Source organism: Lissotriton helveticus, chromosome 11 (assembly GCF_964261635.1).
Source record: "Lissotriton helveticus chromosome 11, aLisHel1.1, whole genome shotgun sequence".
NCBI lineage: Eukaryota > Metazoa > Chordata > Amphibia > Caudata > Salamandridae > Lissotriton > Lissotriton helveticus.
Genome location: NC_136072.1, coordinates 774,887,917 through 774,904,878, shown reverse-complemented (window position 1 = coordinate 774,904,878; position 16,962 = coordinate 774,887,917). Strand labels below are relative to the sequence as shown.

General features: G+C 44.1%; 1 protein-coding gene across 3 annotated transcripts in view; it reads right to left on the bottom strand.

The window, feature by feature from the left end:
• ANXA4 (annexin A4) overlaps nt 1-16,962 on the bottom strand; it is a 145,988-nt gene that overhangs the window by 16,708 nt on the left and 112,318 nt on the right. For all 3 annotated transcript variants that reach the window (XR_013602492.1, XM_078666686.1, XM_078666687.1), the window contains exons 9-11: nt 15,984-16,077; nt 3,051-3,146; nt 2,400-2,458 (exon numbers count right to left, since the gene is read on the bottom strand). Coding sequence is in view for 2 of the 3 variants with exons in the window: in XM_078666686.1 (XP_078522812.1) it covers nt 2,400-2,458; nt 3,051-3,146; nt 15,984-16,077 (249 nt within the window). In the remaining variant the exon portion in view is untranslated. The remainder of the gene's footprint in view (nt 1-2,399; nt 2,459-3,050; nt 3,147-15,983; nt 16,078-16,962) is intronic.

Here is a 16,962-nt window from a genome sequence, read left to right as displayed (position 1 = left end):
CCCCGTTTCTGGATATAGTACATTGCGGTTATGTTGTCCGTCCGGATCAACACCGTCTTGCTGTACAAGTATTTCTGAAATGCTTTCAGGGCTAGGAATATCGCTAGCAATTCTAGTTGGTTGATATGCAGCTTTTTCTGTTTGGTTGCCCTTGTACTGTGTATTGAAGGAGATGGGCTCCCCAGCCTGTCAGTGATGCGTCCGCTGTTAGTACTAGTTGTGGAACCGGCTCTTGGAACAGTCACCCCTTGGAAAGGTTTTGTGGGTTCCACCACTGCAGAGTTGTGAGCGCGACTGTCTACCAACTCTGGGTCTTTTAGTTGTCCTCGAGCCTGGTTCCATTGTTGGGTGGTGCTTGAAGAAGCCTGCAACTTTCAAGAGTAAACCCAGTTTGTGCTGCTTTGGCGTTGCTGAAATGAGCTCCTGTTCAACAAACTATTCAGGTATAGATATGTATGCACGACTTGACACCATATGCGTGCTGCTGTGACTAACAAACATTTTGTAAACACCCATGATGTTGAATCATAAGGAATGGATTATATTTGCATCTACAATAAAACAGAGGTACATGTGATGCACAGCGTGCATTGGGGTTTGGAAGTATGCATCTAAGCGGTTGTGGGTCAATAGGAAGGCACCCATCTCTAAAGGAAGAAGGGCATCTCACAATGCGGTCACCTTAAACATATTGGTCTTTAATGGACCAAGCTACATCAGTGGAGGGTGTGCTCTTTCTCCGCCATCAGTAACTAAACTGCATACACTTGTTTATTTAATTCATGCATTTCCACTTTATTGGTGACCCTTTTTTTGCAGAAGTAAAGATCACTGGTAAAGGCATGCGAGCCAACCATATATTTTCTTTGGTTTATGGTGAAGAGGCTTGCAGGGAAGTACAATGAAATGACCACTTTAACCAATTCCATAACCCCTTGATCTGAAGTGGTGTCCTTGCGGCACTGTGCAAAGAAGCACAGTCATCCCACAATTGAAGACTTGTGGCCGGTGGAGGTATAAATATATGGTCACTTGATTAAAGTGCTAAATTATCTGGCCTCTATTTCCATCTGCCTAGAATGGAAGGACTGTAGACCAGAAGTTAGCTGGCCTCCAAGTCTTTGCACTTTTTGACACAACGAGTAGCCTTGTGTTTCAGCGCTCAAGTACTGGAGCCTTTAGATTTTCTATGTCGGTGTTAAAGACCCTAAAAAGGCGGACTTTACCTTTTTGACTTACAAGGTTTTCATTAGACTGGCTTTTTCGGAGTCATGTCTTTGATGGCCTTTTATCTGGGACATTGTAGACCTTGGGTGCTTTTAGGCGTTAAATAACTTCCAGCTCCGACAGAACTTTGGGCTCACGATCTAGTTCATCAAATTCAGATAATTTACACAACTTTGCTAATTCAGAGAACTCTATATCTGGGGTGTCATTCTCTGGGTCAGCAATGCGGGCTCTAAAACCCAAGAGTCATTGGAACCGGTGTCAGGTTTTCTTTTTTATGGTTTTGACTTAAAATTAGCCAAGCATAAAACCGTGTTGGTGCAATCCCTTGAGGAACATAACTTACTGCATCCCACCACGGATACTGGATAACCAAAACATGTAAATAGTACAGAAAAATTAAGTTCTCCCGAGACATCGATGATGTGGGCTGCTGATGTTCCATGTATCAGGCATGCCATAAACTCTAGTTTGGTCAGGATGCTGCATGCCTAGCTATCTTCTCTGGCTTTAGCTTTTTTTCTTATTGCTGAAAATGGTCACACTAAATACAGTTAGATGTTTGAACAGGGATTCCAACTAGGACTGTGCTTCTGAACCACTTAGCAAAAAATAAAACCGCATACGTGCTGGGGTTTTGTGGGGGTTCAACTGACATTGTGAATCTCAGAGTTCACCTGAGGTGGACGCTCCAAAAAAACATTTCTACCTAGACCACTAGAAGGTGGAATAATACATATGTGAACTAACAAAAAAAAAAAAACACCCCACAAAAACACATTTAATAACTTTAGAAACAAATTCAGGAACTAACTAACCACATCTGGAATCAGAGGCTTCTGTGGTACACCCGCACTTCCAGAAGACCAGCAGAGAAAGTCAAAGTTTAAGGATATCTCTGGAAGACCAGTAGAGCTGGAGCCGAACCTGCAGCAACAGTGAATGCAGAGCATGGGACGGTCTCTGCTGGCGTTGTGGAGGCCCAGTCATGTTGGCATACCTTCTAATTTCTCGCAATGCCAGCCCACCTGATCTTTCATCATCAAAATGCATTGTGGGGGAGATTTTGCAGGACACAAAATGCTTGAAGGAGAGGCTGTACACACCCCCCCCCCCCACCTCATTTCCAAAGCCAGGAAAAACACTGAAAAGTAGATCTCTAAAAGCTTTACCTTCATGGACTTGTACAGCCTCTCAGCAAAAAAGGCAGGGCGGTTTTTGACGCACTTCACTGCGAGAGAAAAACAGAAAATTATTATTACCTACAACAAAACAAGATAAAAGGTCCTAAAAGAATTGCTACAGGAACGGTCATTCATAATATTAAGTCTCATCCATGAAAAGTAAGAGTGAAAGCATGTTGACCTGGTATGGTAGCGAGACTTGGCTAGCAATCAGTCTGCCAGTAAAAAGACCGGTATTAAATCAAGGATTTAAATCCAGTTGGTCCGACTCAGTTTCACTCTTGTGGTTGATATAACCTGGCATGGCCCAGTTGGAAAACATGTTCACATTTCTATCAATCATACAGTAAGTGCTACGCTAACAAAATGATCTCTGAAAGGCACCAATATCGACAAGAAACTGTCGCACATCTCTACAGCACGTGCACAGAGGGACAGAGCTATTTTTATGACAGTTTTTCGTGTTACCATATTTGTATGGTGGAACATCGAACTGCTTGCAGTTTAATACAACAGTAAACCACTTTGCCCAACAAACAACTTGCTCACTTTTGCTCATCAAAACCCTGCAAAAGCTAGGAGCAGGAATACTTTTCATACTTTTCAGACCATTTTGCAACTAATCCTCGGCAAACTTACCAACAGCGAGAAGAGAATCTTCCAGGTTTCCAGACATCTCCGATTTTATACTGGCTTCGATGTCCTTTTTAGATATCTTTTTGTACTCCTCAAAAACTACAGACGAAAAAAAGTAATCATATGTTAGAAAGGTCTATCGAAATAAGAATCATTTCAGTCCCTGCTTTTTAGCATCTGAGAGTTAAGCCTGCCACTTTGACACAAATGGTCGATTGATCAAATGATAAGAGTGTGGTCCAATTTATCTTTTCAATCAACCCTCACGTCCATCCCAACAAGAAAGATCAGGTCCTTTCAGGTGTGTCTGTGTACCAGAAAGGATTTAAACTAAAAATATTTACAGAAAAAGTGGGGGGGAAAAGTTTTAATTAACTCCAACAGTGAACGAAGTAACATGTTTTAAGTATTTGTTCAAATACAGACTAGTCGGTCTGGAGTATTACAAAGCAGCCAGGTTCACAGGCTAATAGTTACTTTTTCACAATTGTAAACCTTGCACAGATCTAGAATACAGTTATACGGGAGTGTTATTCCTCTTAAGCTTATCAATTTACCTTTGGAAAATGAACAGAAAACAAGTTTAGTTTCAGTTTGTTAAGTACAAATTTCTGAACTAAGAGCTTTGCTCAAAATTTATGTTCTTGTCTCAATATAATCTCTTGGGAATCCTGCCTCCTTACCTAATCAATCAGCTCTTCAGTGATCACTGGTGTCAGTGGACAAGGCATTCAAGCTACCAGGAATGCTTAAAACAGCTTGCCAATCATTCCGCACTGCCCACTCTTAACCCAGGTGCCGGTGAATAAATGGTTCAATTCAATGGACGGCGTGTATCCCGCGACCCCTCAAAGATGGAGTAATTCAGCCTTTACTTAATAAATCCAACTGCTATTTACAGCGACCACTGGTGTATCTTAAGGCCCATTAAGGGACCAATGGTCCCCGCTAAGATCATGGAGAAGCCAGCAGTTGTGGCTCTCAACACTTAGGTGCAACTTCTGCCTCAACTGTGGGTTGAGGACATTGGTGTGTGCCTTTGAAATGATATTCTGAAGAGTGGTGGACGAAGACCCCTGTCCCTTCAGACCCTCCAGCAACCGTTCGCTCCATAGGCGCCATGGGTCATCTAGCTTTTGAAACAGGATGACCTTAGTACCCTCATTTAGTTCCTTGGTTTGCCATCTTTTCTAAGCAATTAAAACCAGGCTCTTATCTTTACGAACGCATAGACCTTGACAACACCTCTCATCTAGCAAACCGTTTGATATTTAATTCGCTCCACCTCCCCGAGTGGACTAGGACTTACGTGATAACATACACATGCCTAGACAATACCCCCACTTACATCAAAATATACAATATTAAAAACATTAACAATGCCATGTTGAAAAACAAAACTACTGGCTGGCCATCAAATGTTGATTTAACACCAATTGGCTCAAAGTAAAGGCAAAAACAGAAAGGATTACCTTCAGGACAAAAATAAATTTCCTGCAAAACGTTCTACTCTCCCAAGTGTAATTTGAGAATCTCTCCAACCAGTCTCAAAACATTTTTTTACAAATCTAGGTGGGTTTTTGCAAATGACAGCCATGTCTTAGCAAGTTAAATGAGTAGTCCTGGAACTAGAAGGTTATATGGACATTATGCACCCTGGGGGCGGGACCAGTACAGGTCTTCTCTATGGATCAAGGTAGGCGCATAAATTGGGCTCAGGTTGACCCAGCTATTTTAAAAACATCCCTCTTCTCCCATGGGGTGCAAGAGATAGTAATCGGTTTAGATGCTATTGCAAACTTTGGGCCATGTTGATTGAGGCAGGAGTGGAGCATAACAGTGACTCATGGAAAACGTGCATATGAACACCTCTCGCCCGATGTGGTACCCATAAGTGGTTTACTCATGGGGGCGGGGTTGCATCCTTGCACCATTTTTGTTCACCCTATATAGTAACATAATTGAGGGCCTCCTTGCAACTCGGGCTGACTGCCCAAAGGTGGGCCAAAGGCCACTCCCAGTATTGTATGCAGATTTTTTTTTTATATGATATATCTATAAAGCATACATACACCAGAAGGTCTCTTGGCACAGAGTATGGAGCCACCACTAAAGTTGCATCTAGCTGTAAGCTAGAGTGAAAAGCCAAGTTTTCAGTTTTTATTCTGAAGCACGTGGTCAGTTGTCTAACGAAGATTGGCACGGAGTTCCAGAGTTGAGGTCCCAACATGCAGAAGCGTGAGCCACCCATTCGTTTGCGCTTGAATCTGGTTACTTAAAGTAAGATCATTTGCGCAGATCTGGGATTCAGTTTAGGGAGGATCTTTGTAAAAAGAAATTTGGGACCTTTGTTCCGGATTGCTCTAAAGATAATGCAACCAGTTTTTAACATAGATCACTGTGCTACTAGGAGCCAGTGAAGCTCCTTCATCAGCGGCTTAGTATGCCAATGCCCAGGTTGTTGGAAGAGGATTGTGGCAGCTTGATTTTGGATTACCAAGAGTTTATAGATTTTATTAATGGGGAGAAGCAGGTAAATGGCATTGGCATATTCAATTCTAGATAGTATCAATGCCATGATGATTAACGTGCTGGCCTCCCTGGTGACGAAACTTCAGATTTCTAAAATTTCTCAGTTAGTAAAAGCAGGACGATGTGACCATGCTCATCTGTGAATGCATGGAGAGGGCAGTGTCTATTTGGATACCAAGACTTTTTGCAGGGCTCTTAGGGTCGGGTGGAGTGCCTAATGTTTGGGCCAGTAGGTTGGAGTCCAATGGTGAAGTTGGTTATTGGAGAGAACTCTGTTTCATCAGAGTTTTGTTTTAGGTAGTGGTTATTCATCCAACCTTTAAAGAACGACATGGTGTTCTGAAAGAATACCTTGGAGTCTTGTGTCTCATCGATTGTGAAAATCAATTGTGTGTCGTCTGCATAATTATACATTTTTAGCTTCATTTGTTTGAGGTAATATATCAGGAGGAGGACGTAGAGATTAAAGATTTTGGGGGGGGGGGGGCAGGAAGGAGCCCTGGAGTACCCCTAAATTCGTGCTGACTGTCAGAACTAGAAGGTGCAAGCTTAACTGATTGGATCTGATCTTTCAGGAAGGATTTTATCCATTTAACGCAGTGCCCCCAAGATCTGCTGCAACCAATCTATCCACTAGTATTGCATGATCAACGGTATCAAAAGCCACCGACAGGTCCAGGAGGACCAATGCTTGTGAGAGTCCCCTGTCAACCCCTTCCTCCAAATCGTCGACCACACTTATGATGACGGATTCAGTCGAGTGGGAGGGAGGGCCAAAAACCTGCTTGGTGGGGATCTAAAAAGTTGGTCTCTTCGATAAAGGAGAAAATAAGTTTGGCTACATGTGCTTTAAAGATTTTGGCAGAGATGAGGAGAAGCGGTATGGGCCTATAGTTATCCAACTGTAGGGGATCCAAACCGGTTTTTGTTTTTTAAGCGGGATTAGAACTGCATCTTTAAAGGAGCGGGAAACAATTCCTTGCGCGAGTGAAAGACTGAGTAAGGCAAGGCTACTATCTTGGAAGCTGGTAAAGATGCCTTTTTGTATAGCACGGGGGAAAATATCTTTAGGTGTTAATTCTGAGAGACATTCTGAATTTATACCCGGGAAGGTAGAGAACGTGGAGGAGTAGCTATCCTGCTGCAGGTATTTTAAGTCCTGTATGCTAGGGGAGATGGAATTTTGGATTTTCTTTATTTTATTTACAAAGAAGAGATTGAGATGGTCATACAGTGATTGAAAAGGGCTAATGGAAGGAGTTAGTCGGTCAGGGTTCAACAACTCCTTAGCTAGATTAAAAATATATTTTGCTTTGTTGTCCAAGTTTAAGACTTTGGTGAAGAAGTCTTTCTTTATCTCTAGGATGGCTGTTTTATAGGCAGGCAAGATTTGTATACATGTTTCCCTTGTTTCTGGCGAGTACGTTTTCCGCCATTTCTGCTCTGCCTGGCAGATTCAGCTTCGCTAGTTTTAACTCCAGGGAGAACAATTTGGATGCCTCGTGCCGCTGCAAGAGACTAGTTTGACCTAGTAAGGGGGCGTGTATGCCGCTTGTCTTCAATTGCCAATTTGTAAATCACATCAAAATTATCTAGGTTATCTGACCTGGCAGGAATGTTCAGTGCCAGGGTATTGTGGAAGGAAGATCAGTTTATGAAATTCCAGTTTCTGGTCATTGATTTAGAGCCAACCAGGGATTTGGGTATCGAGAGGTCACTTAGAGTGAAACTAACAAAGTGGTGGTCTGACCAGACGCATGGTTCAATTGCCAACTTCTGGACTGAGAGATTGATGGACCATACCTTGTCAAGTATATGTCCTTTGACGTGTGTAGGGTCCTGTACACGTCCTTCAAAATTCAAGCTTTTTAGCAGTTCTGTAAGTTCCTAGGAGCCCTTGCTTCCCTCTTCATTTGTCCAGTAGTTCAAATCACCAATTAATAGAATTTTTGCATAGTCTATAGTCAGGGGAGCAAGACAGTTTGCTAGATCTTTAGAAAATTCTTGCATCACTATTGGTGGCCTGTAGATCAGGAGACACCACCGTCGAAGTAGGAGCATCTAGTTTTAAGGTTAAACTATCAACTGATATAATGCTGGGGGGGGTGATTGCAGTGAAGGAGAGGTGTTGATAGCTGCTGCCACCCCTCCCCCTCTTTTCTCAGGAAAACTATTCATCTGTAAAAGATAGTCGTTTTCAGGAGGTGCGGCTATTATGTCAGGGGTAGATTCCAATGTCAGCCAAGTTTGTCAGTAGCAGGATGTCTTGGGCTTCGGTGTCTAATAGGTTGAATATTTCCAATTGATATTTGACCATGGATCGTATGTTTAGATACAATATATTTAAAGCCATTGGTGAGGAATTATTTACATTGGAAGTAGTATTTTCATAATAATTAAAAGGGTTTCTCAGTCACGAGCTTCCTGGAGATCAATGCTGGTTCAGAATTCAGTAGATCAAGTCTGTTTAACTTATATTTAACTGCTGGTTCAACTTGCAGTTTAGCCGGAGCGGCTAGAAATATAAGTTCTTTAGATGAGTAAATGGGTTTTTGGGCATGGCAACTAGCCCCTGGCCCCGTCCAGAGGAGGTTGGGTGCAGACGGTCTTGCCTTTGCCGTGCCTACGGCGTACCAGAGACGCGTCCACGCTACCGCTATAGTTTTAAGCCCCAAGGAGTGCACCGGTCTCCGCCCCTCCCTCAAATATTAGGTGAATCCTACTCAGTCAGCCTCCTGCTAGCTGTAAGGTTCTGTCAGTGAAGCAGTCGAGATGGCGTAATTGCCTACAGTGCAATTTCAGTTCTGGTGGCCTGCTCGACTAGGGGGATGCAGATCTTGAGATCTTGCTTGATAAATTTGCTGTCTTAATGGATAGACTTGGCCTGGTCGTAAATGTCTCGAAATCCTATGTCATGGTTGTATGTCCACGGTCCACTAGAAGGACCAGACTAGGAATGCAAACCAGCCCTGGCAATACAGCTGACCGGCCCCAGGGGATGGGTGGTAGAGAGAGCTAGTGAGAAGCACTGCTGTGCAGCTTTAGTACTGCGGCTGCTTTTGTTACAGCGGGATGATATTGTAGCACTGCTGCAAAATCGGCCTCTATAATCAAAACTAGCCCCACTGCTTGAAAGCCAACATCCACCCTTTCCGACCCACCGGGAAAACACCCGGTGCCCACTAAGGCCAGTCTGGCCTTGTCCACTAGCTCCAAGACTTTCAAGGTGGGCCAGCATACCATGGGTAAAGTATCAGCCTTTCCTTACCTAAGGATACTTTTTGGTTTTAAGAACAACTGCAACACCCTGATGGAAAGAAAAAGAGTGGCCCCAATGACATCTATAGGGGCCCTGGGCTGCTTCACTCATAAACTGGGTTCATGGTCTCCACAGGTCTTGCTAAAAATTAATACGTGGTAAAGTGTGTTTCACAAGTATGCTATGGTAGTGAGGTCTGGAGCTATGTGAAGACCGACTCAATCCAAATAGCATGAAACATCTCAGACGATTGGTACAGGTACCGTAATGCACATTTGCTTGGTCTGTACATGCTGAGCTTGGCCTAAGATCTAGTCACCCTTAGCCCTCTACTTTGTTGGGTAAAAGTCTGGACCAGACAGGACCTCAAGCTAAACAGATTGATTCTTTCTGATTGTTTGGCTTTGGATGGAGAGTCTAGAATCCCATAAATTGCCTTCATTAAGTCAGTACTCCCATCTTACCCCTTACTCTCGGAGATCATGTAATTTACAGGGCACAAAGGCACTGTTCTTTGCGTGAGCATCGTATAACAGAGAAGGAGTAGAAATGCTGAAACACCTAGTGAGGGGGCCATATGCTTTTAAAGATTGTGCAGGGAATGGAGCAGTTTATGGTGCAGGTTACCAGCGGCATGTACGATTTGTTTTGGTCAGGTTCCTTTTTTAATCAAATTAATCATTTATTGCCCTCTCCTGTAGGTTGGGTGCTCTGGTGATAGAATGCTGTGCGACTGCGACATCTTACACTTTGTTCTGTTTTGTAAATATTACAGCGGGTCCAGAAAGAGGTTCCTGCTCCACTGCGGAGGTTCCTGAATTTTAATCAAGTATGTCCTGCTCTTATGTACCTACAGTTGCTCCCTAATGAACATGGTTTATTCACTGTATTAAGCTTTTTTTTACAGGCAGTCCTGGGATCTAGACACTCGAGGCCTGACTGACTTGTGTTTATAGCCAATAGAATTTTTAATTTGATTTTTACTCTGCAGTTTATGATGTTTTTATGCTACTGTGATTGGTGTCCTATTTACACTGGCTTGCTTTTCTAATGTATGCTGCGCTTTTATGGTCTTTGTTCAACCAAATAAAGATTTTGTGATGATGAAATGAGTAGTAAAGCTCCGATTGGTCCACACAAAGAAATTGGTCTTACTTGGTCGACCGTTCGATTGAACATCAAGCTCTGGGTCTCAATTCCAGATTGTCCTTTTTTCAATCCCTTAAATAAAGAGCTTCCCACCAACTTATTCGACCCTAGATCGGCACGAACGTTACTGTTCGGATTACCTTTGGTCTAATATTTCAGCTTTTCAGGCAAAGGTAATCGCTCTGCTGGCTGTCGATGCAGAGAAGCAGATTCAATTTAAGTTTTGCTTTTTGGCACAGCAGAGCCCGAGTGACTTGGCACCAAGCGACACTGATGGATCTTCGTAGTATTTCCAGCAGGGGGAATAAGTACTTTGCATTTTTCATTGTAGAAACATTTGCATGGGAGAACCGATCTTCCCTTTTCTTGCAGCCAAAGTCTGAAATAAACTGCCCAGATACATCAGTGCGAGTCCTCCAGGGCCGGACTGGCCATAGCGGGCATCGGGGCTTTTATCCGGGAGGCATGAAGGGTGGGGGTGGTTTTGTAGTTGTTGGACCGGTTTTGCTGTGGTGCTACAATATCAGCCTCCATTAACAAAAGCAGCAGGCAAGCATTTGCAGCCTCCGGAGACCAGGCAGTGCTTCGGGGATCTGGTTCGAGAATATTGCCCAGGCTGCTTAGGGTAACCATTCCGGCCCTGGAGTCATCCTTGGCTCTTTAAGAAAATACGCAAGTCACACCTCCTTTGATGACGGCTTCTTCGAGTCTGTAGTTTCTGGTGCTCGGTACCAGCACTTTTGTCAGCACCGGCTCTAGTGACAGTCCACCACATGGTGCAGTCTGTTTAATTTTAACCCCTTGTGCGTGGCCACGATTCTGCGCCTGTGCGGCACATTCAGATCACGGGTGCGGTCATGACGGCCAGGAGCCGTCATCAGCACACAAGCACTGTGTGCCATGACGGCTCCCGGACGTCATCAGCATGGCAGGGGTTAAGATGAGCGCAACAACCGTGTTCAAGTCAAACCACGTTGAGAATGAATAATAGCATCACACCATTATTATAGCTTTGTGTGGCCTGAAATAGTCTAAACTGTCACAGCTGTAGGCGTGTGAAGGTTAGGTTTTACGTTGCTACAGTCATTGGCCGTGCTGGGAGGGGCAATACCTGGTGCAGGCTGTAGTGGCCTCGCGAGAAGGGACCCAGCACTTGGGTTGTTTTGTTTTTTACAAATTAAGCACAGAGGATGTCAAGCGAGCAAATTCAAAGCAGTGCGGGGAGAGGATGTGGCGTAACACCCAGAGCTGTCGACTTTGGAACAAGGGAACTAGGTTTGAGTTTCGGCGACGGCTCAATTGCCTGCGATTCTTGTCAAATCATTTCATCTCAAAGTGTGCACCAAAAATAAATGTGTCCTTGTGTAATGTAACTGGTGCTCATCTAATGCGCTCCAATGCCTCCAGTTCGAGTTTTCGCTATGTAAAACTGCACACAAAAAAAACACCCACACACCATTCATAACAACCCGTGGCCTGAAGCTGTAAAACTGTGAAATGAATAGTGGATAGATACTGCCCTCTGGTGTTCGCTCATGGGCTTTGCATTCAATTATGTAAACGAGTTATGTCTGTAAGGAGGTTCTCAAAGAGAATATTTGTAATAGGCAGCTCTTTAAAAGGTCACCCGGTGCTTTCATCTCAGAAGTGGGGAGGTGTGCGGTGGGTGAAAGTGGAGACCGTGGAAGAGAGGAAAGGAAGACATTTTTATTGAGTTACAACTCAATAACATGTCGCAATTTCCTCTCTTCCACAGTCTCCAATTTCACCCGCCAGGCCAAGCAGATGTTAGTTGATCTTTGAAAAAAGGGTGAACGCAAACTTGCCAACTATTTGAAACGAAAAATAGAAAGGAATTTTCAGGTTTCAAAATGAATACGTAGCATAATGTTGAAGTCATTGTAAAGACCTACGACCTTCGCCTTTCTGATGTCTTCACTGGAAGTTACACGTCTACTTCCAGGTACAGTTTATTATAGTCTACGCCAGGGAGACAAAAACGGTTAGAAATGACATTTGGGATTTGATAGTCTCAAACATCTCAAAATTCCCCAAAAGTGGTGTCTTTGAAGTCAAGTCTCACTTTGACGACGAGTATGGTGTGCTCAGTGGAGTCACTCACACAACCAGAGCCAGCACTCGTTAACCAAGAACCAGATGACAAACGGTCCAAATGCACATCAAACTCAAGTTCCCTTCCCTCTTTCCTTCCATTACGTCACCCTCCCCACCTGCACCCTTTTCTTCCAATAAACTGCCCCTCCCTCCTCCCCTATCCCCCCCCCCCCCCCAACTGCCCCTCCATGCAGACGAACAGAACACAGGCCGTGCATCCGTAAACCAGCATTCACCTCTGAAGAGGCAAGCCAGGCAAATGGAAAGCATCAAGGACCCAACATCCTGAGGGTAGCATCAGACAAAGTCTCTCTCTGCACTGACTGGACTCTGAGGGCCATTCATTGAGAAGACGAACCCAAGTGACCAGAGGACACCCTGCAGCCATGCTTGGGTCTAGGTTCGGTACAGATCACCTGAACATTCAATGTTTGCAGAAGGACCATTTGCAGCCCTAACAAGTTAACAGGTCCATGTGGGATGTGCTGCTCCAGTCGAAGTTATTGGGGAATTCTGGGACTTGTAGTCTTATTTATACCACATATAAAACCAGATTAAATGTTTCCGAAATCAAAGGCAAAAACCTGCACTTTGGCAGCACATCAACATTCTGCATTCTCCTATGGAATGATGCAGGTCACATTTTATTATTTTGCCTTCTATTTACTGATCTAAGATGGGAAACGCCAATTGGAGGAGTAAATAAAAAATATATATTTGAAGGACCACAAGCGGTGAAGGAGCAATGCAAGAGGAGTGGATGGATAGGGAAGCACAGGGGCATTAAACCGTGCGCACAAAACCACTTTTCACAATGTGGACTGACCCGACAGCAAATTGCACCCGTCAGGCCCTCCAAAACAATTAAAATCAAAGCATTTTATTTAAAGATCTGTAAAGAGTAGGGGAGCAACAGAGCAGTGGAGGGCAGGTGAGCGTGGGGGGAGGCAGCTACTCGAGGGGAGGAGCAGCACACAGAAACAAAGAACACACATGAACGATAACGCAGTGCTTAATGAAAAAGAAAAACAGCAGTTCCCTAAAAGTGAGCAGTGGAAGAATACAAATCAGCCAATCAAAATGATGGTAAAGAGGTTATGCTCCAGCGGTGCGAGAAAACACAATAACAGGAAGGCAATCCACCAAGTAAGCAACCAAGCGCGTTAGATTGGCACGAAAGCCAACTAAAGGTAAGCACTGAGCGGACTAAGAGCCCAAGTCAAGTTTAGTGGTTCACAAGAGGCCTGTAGGGGAGACCTATAAACGAATAAAGAATGTGAAGGGAAAATATGGCATTGTCAAAGTACAGTATTTGCCCACCAGCTCTGGTACTGAAGTACACTTCTTTTAGGCGGATGTGCACAAGTAAGCAAAAAAAAAAAATGCTGCCACTCGCAGTGCAAGAGAACCATTGGCTAAAGTAGGCTGACCCAGTACCCCATGCATGGGTTGAACTTTAAGTGCCGTGTGTGTGTGTTTCATTTATTAACTTGCATGAGGCTGATGGTAAAGTAATCGCCAGGCCACAACTACAAACATGCACTTTGAGCCTAGGCGCACTTAATTTTCCATGGTTTTCATACCACACCTTTACAACCCACTGTATATGGCATCCTGATTAAACATAACTAGCATCTTGTTTTAGCAAATAATTACCACAATACTTTTCAAAGTTAACTCCGTATATGATGCTGCAGCATGCAGACCATGGCTTTTGTAAGAAAGTAGATCAGTATATTAAATTATTGCTGCCCTGGTCTTTTTTAATCTGCAGTCATTGGCTTTAATCATAGCAAATGCCATGGAGTCTTCCAACCTTCAAAGGCTTGTAAACCGAATACTATTATATTTGGTTAATAGCATTACTTTCCTGTTTATAACAGTTTAGCACTGTGAAGCCATATAAGTAAGTACTTTTTAAAAAAACGATGTTGATACAAATATTCTCAACCAACAGTTGCTCCTGGGGGGGGGGGGGGGAGGGGGCTGGGTGCGGAAGTGTGGAACGCTGCATAAAACAGATGCCCCAAGGATCAGGAGTAAAGGGACAGTCTCCAGTGCATTGCAGCTCAAACTGCAATATTATAATGAATCATTCTGTTGGCTCGGAGGCCAACCAATATCTAGTAAGGAGCAAACAAAGATGAGGTGCAGTCCATGCGCGCTACAGAAATAGCCAAACAAGGAATGCCCCCCTTCCACCCTGCATGAAGCATGTTTGTCAGTGTGCCGAAAAGGTTACCCCAAGACAGTCCCCCACACCAGACCAGGCCACTCAAAATGTCTCAATGGCCAGAGAAGCTCCTGTCCAGCCCTTCCTCAGACTGAAGGCCTTGAAATGGTGCCAGCCATGCAATTAAGAGCTGGACCAGGGGCAAAGCTAGCACAGCGCAGGGGGAGTAGGTTGCTGCCCGCAAACGTCAAAAAGAGCTCAGGTGTTTTGTAAAAGGATTCCTTCCTCTACAACTACAGTCCAGAGTCACTTTGTAAGAGCAGTAATGGACAGTGGGCTAAGGAATACACACATTTGACTTTGATCATGGCCCTAGGTTAGTAACTACCTCGATGTGCCAACCATCTTAACAAATGCTGCCCTAATCTTTACTTTGTTTCTTGGTTTCACCAACTTAAAGCACGTGGGGAACAGAGTTTATAGACAAATGTGAACTTGAGGATTGGATCTGTAAAGGGCACTAATACCCTCAGAGATGGTCTTGTACTGCCTGGATAAGCAGGAGCATAACACTGCAGAAGCCTAGTTCACTCAGATGGGGACACTTTAAAAAAAAATATATATATATATATACACGAGATTGGACATAGTAATCCAGACATTTTAGACTCTGCAGAGCATTCCAGTATTTGGTTGCCATATTTATAATTTAAAAAAGTGGCTTCCAATGCGAACTTTATTAACCAGGGGAACAAATACAAAGTGAGAGGAGTATACCTCAAAGCTCTAGGAGTCATGGAAAAATGGAATGTGGTTTGAAAGTACTTAGGCCCAATCTTACATAGGACACAAATGGGAAAACAAAGTATTTTAAAACTTTGCTCTTTCGGCGATTGGGTGTCAATGAAGAGAAACCAAGTATTTAGATATGGAGTATGTGGAGCAATATGGAAGAGAAGAGCTGCAGCATCCTGTACCTTCGGAAGCCGGATTGAAAAATGGTGGAAGACCAGAGTAGAGAGATTTTCCATGGCCCATATGGGACATCCAAGCCTCGAGTAGGGTCATGCAAGATGGACGAGGAAGAAATGGAATGATCTTTCAGACAACCAGAATTGAAAAGAAGCAGATTGGGGTCACTTTACTCATCTGGATGGCAAGGGATCGAGATTTGTCAAAGAAACATCCAGGTTATACAACAAGGGAAAAGGAGGTGGAAGAGACCCAAGCTCTGACTGCCACACGTTGGCAGACTTGGACCCTATGACAGAACTTCAGTATTTTAATGATCTCAGACGTATCCCTCCAAGCAGGCCAATAAGACAACTTTGGAAAGTCATCCAAGCACTAGTAGAATGGCTTTCCAGCATGATGACAATTTGTGCATCCTCAGCACAGGCCACAAGAGTGAAACCAAAGGAGTAGATTAGCTTTGCAAATAGTAAGATGTTGATATTAAAAACAGCAGCATTCAAAGAGGAGCAACTGGGGAGGTACATGCCTCATTGCTTTTAACTTTGAAAAGCGGGAGGTGGACAATAGGAGGCAGCCCAGAAGAAGGAAAGGCATGGTTACAAACTCTTGCCTAATGGAGACCTGCATGTAATAGTTTGTGAGATACCGTACATAAATTAATGTAACCAACAAGCAGGCACAAAAAAACCTAAGAGCCTGGTCCCTGGCCTTCATGGCAATATCTAGTGCTCACCCTTCAGCAGATGCTTCCTGTTTCTTGTGCAGAGGATGCTCAGGAACTTCACCTCATCGGTCCCCCACTTCTTCTCGCCAGCTTCGTACAGATCCTGGAAACAAAGAAGGATGAATCAATCCGTCCCAGCACCAGGAAGCACAAACTCACTAGGCCACAAACACTCTGAAAGACATCAGATAAGCCTGGAAGCCCCCTCCCAGTCACATTACACAAAAGATCAGAACATCAGTCACCTCTAGTGGTTATCCCCAAACAAATGCGAGAGTTTAGCGCCATCTATGTTGTGCCCACACAACCTCAGCCAAATAATGTGTCGGCATTTAGGGGTCATTGACTGGCACAGAGGTTTGCACAGTTGTGCTGCATGCTAACTTTGGCACGCAAATTAGGTTTGACCCATGAAGAGAATTTAGAGTTCTTCCACACCAGTGGAGTGCCCGATTTGGCATGGATTTGGTACATGCATTGGGATAGCAGTGACCTGAACAAAACCCTCACGTTAGTAGTAAGTAAAAAGTGGTGCTAGCTCACTTTACTGGTGATAAACGGTTAGTGGACATCCTCACAATGCCCTAGGGAAGCCAAGGGATTGGCATGCTGTGTGCCACTGCTGTCACAAACTGGGATGGAGGCAGCACATTCCTGGACAGCCGATCGGTAGTTCAGGGGTATGTTATGATAGGGATGGCGAAGACAGCGAAGATAGCAGAAGATCGAAAGATGATGCATCGCGAACACTTTACTACCTTGACCAGAGTCCTTAGGGGCGACACCGCCGGTGTGCGAGTAGTGTGCGACCCCACCCCCATTTGTAATGTTATGCTAGGCTGCCTGGGATCCAGGGCTGGCAAAGAAAATAGTATGAGCATACTCTGGTTAGGTGCCCAAGCACTAATGTGTGTACGAAAATCTTGAGTGAACTGTTGGCAGTATACATGGAGTTTAGGTTACTCGCTCCACTGGCAGAGTATCAAAT